Source organism: Mesitornis unicolor, unplaced genomic scaffold (assembly GCF_000695765.1).
Source record: "Mesitornis unicolor isolate BGI_N332 unplaced genomic scaffold, ASM69576v1 scaffold13529, whole genome shotgun sequence".
Taxonomy (NCBI): Eukaryota; Metazoa; Chordata; class Aves; order Mesitornithiformes; family Mesitornithidae; genus Mesitornis; species Mesitornis unicolor.
Genome location: NW_010206709.1, coordinates 138155 through 144154, shown reverse-complemented (window position 1 = coordinate 144154; position 6000 = coordinate 138155). Strand labels below are relative to the sequence as shown.

General features: G+C 37.5%; 1 protein-coding gene across 1 annotated transcript in view; it reads left to right on the top strand.

Moving 5' to 3' along the window:
- LOC104546471 (transmembrane 9 superfamily member 2-like) overlaps positions 1 to 6000 on the top strand; it is a 31859-nt gene that overhangs the window by 498 nt on the left and 25361 nt on the right. Inside the window, exons 2-5 of the mRNA XM_010191875.1 lie at positions 175 to 242; positions 1604 to 1697; positions 3373 to 3500; positions 3720 to 3849. Of these exons, the coding sequence (XP_010190177.1) occupies positions 175 to 242; positions 1604 to 1697; positions 3373 to 3500; positions 3720 to 3849 (420 nt within the window). The remainder of the gene's footprint in view (positions 1 to 174; positions 243 to 1603; positions 1698 to 3372; positions 3501 to 3719; positions 3850 to 6000) is intronic.

The window sequence follows — 6000 nt, the reverse complement described above, 5'->3', positions numbered from 1 at the left end:
CCCCGCGGCGGCCGGGGCCCGTCAGAAATGTGTGGTAACTCCGACGTGGGGTGGCGAGCTCCAAAACTTGTCACAGCTCTTGCCAGTTAGCGATGTGTTTCGTATCGGCCGCGTATGTGTTTTTGCAAGTCTGTATTTTCATACTTTTTCTCTCCCTGACCTTCTCTGTTTCAGTCGTTGATTGAGCTCTTCGTGAACAGACTGGACTCGGTTGAATCGGTTCTGCCATATGAGTACGATGCGTAAGTAGATTGCAACAGGCTTCCAAAAGCATTTGGGAAGTCTGTGTTCTGTTTGCAGTGCAATGATGCAGCTCTGGGTACAGTACATGTGTTTCTTGTAAGCTGTATTTTGGATGTAGGGATGGAAGAGTAAATCCAGTCAGTGGCAGGAATGAAATAGAAGAGGGTGGAAAGGATGAAGGCCACACCTGTGCTTCCTGACCATCCTCTGTTATTGTTGAAGACAAGGCTGCTGGGTTTCTAATGGGTGCATTATTTTGAGCTGAGTAGAGATTTAGAGTTGACTGTTTGACACGTTTGAAAGTTCTTCCTGTTAGTCAAATCTGGAAGATAGGAGCTTTGCGTTCCTTGTTTCTGGCAACTAAAATAAGTTTGCAGAAGAGTCATTGTTATTCTTCCTTATTCTATCAAAGTTCTGTATCTAATTCTTGTTTAGTGGTTGGGGGTGTTTGGGAGGTTTGTTTTGTTTTGTTGGTGTTTTTTTAAAATTTTTGTTTCTGTCAGTGGAAGCTGTTTCCTGCTTTTGCAGATGTTTATAGGCCAACAAAGCAATTATACACAATATGATTTGCAATTTTGCTGTTGAGCATACAGAAAAACTTGCCTGTGTTGTGGGTCTTACACTGTGTAGTGCAACAGTAGCAGCAAGACCAGAGACTAGCTCAAAAAGACCACAATGCCTCTACATTAAACTTTATGGAAGCCAATGAATTTAGGACTGCTTATTTAGGAAAAAGTACTTATTCACAAAAGATGTGTGGGGTTTTTTTCATAACCTGCTGCTACCTGTGTTTAAATAATGAAGATACAGAGTGGTTACGTTCTCTCCCGTATTCAGCTGTTTCAGACTGTATGTAGTTGAAAAGAATTAGTGAATAGCATTTGGCAGTGTGGCACATTAATATTAAAAGAACTTCCCTTTTTGGCCCATGTTTCCCATTAAATACTATTTGTAAAGACTCCTTTAAGAAAGGAGTGTGGCTAATTTTCCTTAAACTTTTTTGCAAGAGAAGTGGACAGTCCATAGTATAGTTTTGTTTTCTTAATATGAAACATTCTATTGCTTGTTTAAATTACTATTTGAAAAGGGTGCTTGGACTAAGCATGCATTTTGTTAAAGACACTTCAGCTGTGATGTATCTTGGTTGAAACTGGTATCAGTTTTATATGGAAATATTTCTATATAATATATGCCAAATTTATTTGCAGAGGTACTCAAATTTTTACGAACAGTGGTTGACCTGTCAAAAGAAGCTATGAAAACTGCTATGTTAACTGCATAACTTAAGAAATTGTTTTAGGCTGATATTTATAGTTGTGTTGATTGAAAATTAAAGGTAACCTTACCCACTTTTTTCCAGTTTTGACTTCTGTCAAGATACAGAAGAAAAAAGACCATCTGAAAATCTTGGACAAGTGCTGTTTGGGGAGAGAATAGCATCATCTCCGTACAAGGTTATTTTATCCCTTAAAGTTGATCCTGTTTAAATTTGATTGCTGCCATTCCAAAAGCTGTAATCCATAGACATAGCTGAAGATTTGATGATTGTGTGATTATTTTTATTTATTTGCTTTTACTATAAGCTTTATACTGTTTATAAAATCAAAACCCCTCCCACCCTATGGGCTGAGAAGCTGAGCCAGTAATTATTTCTTTTCTGTCCCCTGTGGCAGAGAAATCCAGAAACCTTATCTTAAGTAGTTCTTTAACAGCTGTGTGTATAGTGTGTTAGGTGATCTGAAAGAATCAGTTTTTTAAATGTAATATTAGAGACTGTAGGTGGTTCAGGAACTGTTTCATGCACTTGCTTGTACTATTGGGCAACTTTCAGAGCGTGAAGGGGAAGCCAGGTTTGGGCTCAATTTCACTTTCCCGCTGCTTGTGCACACTTAACATCTGTTGTCTGCAACCAAATTTTTCATTGTTGATGCATGTCACTTGAAATCTTCTGTAAAATAAATATATGGAAGTATTCGGTGTGTAGTATTTTTTCTGTCTTGTGGCCTGCATTAGCAATGACCAAATGTTGCATCTCCAAAATGCTGTCCAATCAACTTGAAAAAATTATTTGTAGTAAAGGAGATATGGTCAAACACTGGCTCTTAATGCTTGAAAGCTGTTTACTGTTCAATTGCAGCCTCCAGGCTGATATTTGCTGGCGAAACTGAAAACTGGGCCATGTTTGTGTGTGAGGGTTGCTAGATAATCCAAATCCCTGTGAGAAAAAGAGGCAGCAGAGTTTAAGTACGCTGGTGCTTGGTCCTTAGGGACCTTGTTACATCTTTTCATAGACTTTTAAGGAGGTGATGCCTCCTCCCTTGTGTAAACTGCTCCTGGAAGTCTTTTTCTTTGACTCTCTGAGCTAATGTAATTTTAAGTCTTACAACTGCTGCCCACAAGAAGCTTTTAAATAAATAGCATGATGGGTTATTTGGGGTGCATAGCCACTGAGTAGATTAAGTATTAAAACAATTACTTCTTGAAATGGCTGTACGCTACAGTAATTAGAAAGTGCTCTGTTAGTGGTTATCACTCAGGCCTTGATAACATTAGAATTTTCAGTCATGTTTTAAGTATGTTAGCTCAGTAACAGGTAAATCCTAACTGGGTTAAAATACACGCTTGATACACAAATGTGAGCACGTTACTGTTAGGTGATGTCCGCGCTTGAAGCATAGATGCTGCACAACTTGTTGCATTTCTGGAAGCCTTGTCTAATAACTTGGTTGTCATGGGGGAAGGATAGCTAAAATAAACATGAAATGTTTACAGAGTATGTAGTTAAAAGTCTGGTATAGCAAATGATGAAATTACTGAATTGAAACAAACTGGTAAAAGAAAAAAGCGATACCTTTTCTACTAATAGTTAAATTTTAATCCTCAAGGTTTATCTGGAGGTAGTTTATCTGGGCTATGCAAGAGATTTTTAGCAATGTGAAAGGGCATTACTAGTGCTGTATATACATACATTTTGAAATATAAATTAAAGCTGTTGTATGGGAAATTTTGACTTTAGAAACTTTCACAGCAAGGAAGTGAAGTATCTCAAAGTCAGCTTTACATGTAAAAAGACTAAAAGATTTTTGAAGCTAAATTGAAATTACTCTTTTTGTGTGCTTTTTTTAACAGTTCACCTTTAAAAAGCAAGAAACGTGCAAGAAGGTTTGTACAAGATCATATGACCCAGGAAACAATGCTGATAAAACCAAACTGGCTTTTTTGAAGAAAGGAATGCAGCTGAATTATCAGCATCACTGGTAAGCTGAGATGTGTTTGAGGCTTTGACTGTCTTTGCTGGCTTTTTACATTATCTATGTTCTTAGCGGTTGCTTTATCCCTTTTTCAATGTGATGGTTGTCCTCTGCTGTGCATCCTGTGGGTGCTACTGAAGGCTATTTGCATTAAGTGAATGCTAAATGTTAATGTGAAATAAGGTGCATCTCCTTCTGAGAACGTGTTCTTTGATTTCTCTCTAGGATTATCGATAACATGCCTGTAACATGGTGCTATGATGTGGAAGATGGACAAAAGTACTGTAATCCAGGGTTTCCAATAGGATGTTTTGTTACTCCAGATGGTAGAGTTAAAGATGCTTGTGTTATAAATGTAAGTGGTGGAGCTTTTTTCATTAGTATAGCAGTTTTAATTAATTTACAGTTTTATTTTTTAAGCTTTCTTTTCCTGTGAAAAAACAGATGCTCTTGTAAAGATGATTAATGTTCACGATGTGGGCATTGACAAAGCTGAATGCTGGTTCTGCATGCAGTGTCTCACTGCTAAAATTATTTAAAAAATAAAGTCATGTAGATCTTTTGACCAATATAGATAAAGCTATGAAGCAACTGTATTGGTATCTAAAAGCCTTAGAAAATTGAGGCTTTCTTCTGAAATTTTATGTGTATCCATCGTTGTACCTATCCATTCTTTGTCCGTACTGTATTTGCGTGCAGGACCTTCTTGTACTGATTTCAGATAGAAGCTTTCCAGTGAAGACCTAGAAAGGAGTGCAGTGTTCTGGTTGCAAAAGTTATGTCTAGCACAGTTTACAAGTTAAATATGTCAGGATTTCCCCAGATGGCTGGAAGATAACAAACACATTGTGACAGAGAAGAATTATATTGACAATGATTTGAAATGTGTCAGTCATCGTGGGAGTTCCGTGGTGAACTAGTACAGTTACAGTGATACGGTTTTACCTCTCCTGAGGTAAGGGACCACATTCCTCTCAGTGAGAAGAGGACTTTCTGCTATGACTCTGCTGTGTCACGCCACATGACTTAACTGCTTGTATGCAGTGAAGTGGATATGTTTGTATTCAGCAGTTCTGATGCTTCTTGGAATGATACATTTATAATGAATGTTCAGTTTACTCTGTCTACAGTCAACTTCCAACTTGTTTACTCCTCAGGCTCCCTAGACTATTTAAAATGGTCTGTGAATTGAAAAACTGGTTTTGCTTAGGTGTTCATTACTCTGTAAGTGGAGTTGTTTTTATGTTAAATTGGTACTGGTGTATGTAGTGTTGGAAGCTATCTGGTACACTGAAAATGGTTGTAGCAAAGTCAGCAACTGGGATGAAAAGTTGGTTGTGGGTTTTTTTGTTTGTTTGTTTTAGGCGGGGGCCTTTATACATAAAGGCAGCGGTAGTTGAAGTTCCTATTGAATGCTTAAGGAGCTTGTACTGTGTAGCCATGAAGTGCTGTGCAAATCCTATGTACCAGCTGTGGTGCGGATGCTCTGCCAGTGCAAGCTGTCATGCCCAGCGTCAATTTTGGTCTGTAAATTCTAATTGCAGTGAGCATGTTGCACAAGAAATGATTGTTACATGGGCAGAAAAGAATATAGCCCCATGGATATGAGTGTAATCTGTGGGCTGAGTTGGCGAATGTTGTCCTTTTTTAAAAGTATACCCAAATATCTATTCCAGATATTTAGCAGATAATTATCTATTTATATATATTATCTATATAATTATCTATTTATATCTATTATCTATATACCTAGCAGATAATTATCTATTTAAAAACAGGGGCAGGAAAGGAGTTGTTATCATGCAATGACACAGCTATAGTTCATCCTTGCATTTATGAAGCTGATGAGCTATATTTTTGCTTCAACTGCTGCTTTGGAAATGGAGGAAACGGGTACCTAAAGATGGGGTTATAGTATGGTACAGGTATGATTCTAGTCATCCCCTGATGGGAATCTTGAACATAATGAAAGAAGAGGAATCCAAATAAATTTAATGCAAGACAACTTCATATTTTGTTGTGAGAGAGCAGAGGATGGAAGTTGTATGGCAATTGGAAAATGGCTAATTTACACAGTAAGTAAAGGCATTCTTTTACTTGAAAACTCAACTAGCCATATGTCATCCTGGTCTCCTAATTAAAAGTAAAGGTGTTTTTTAAGCAATGACAGTGTTGAGGAGAAAAGGAAATCCAGGTCAACTTAGTTGAGTGGTATCATCTGAGCTTTATATAGTTCTTCATAATTCCAAATTCTGAAAGGAGGAGGATGACAAAGCAGAATAGTAACTGAAGGTGAAAGGTAGTTTTTTGAAGCAGAACCTGGTTTGTAAGCTTCAGTAGCTGGAGTGTTTACCAGGAAGATGGGGCAGGGGACCAGAAATGGTCAATTTGAATTACTTGTACCTTGAGCAAATATGTCTTTGAACTTACTTTGGCAACTCTGTGTAGTAAATACGAAACTGGTGCCAAATACATTTAATTTTTACTAGTAACACTGATGTGATAC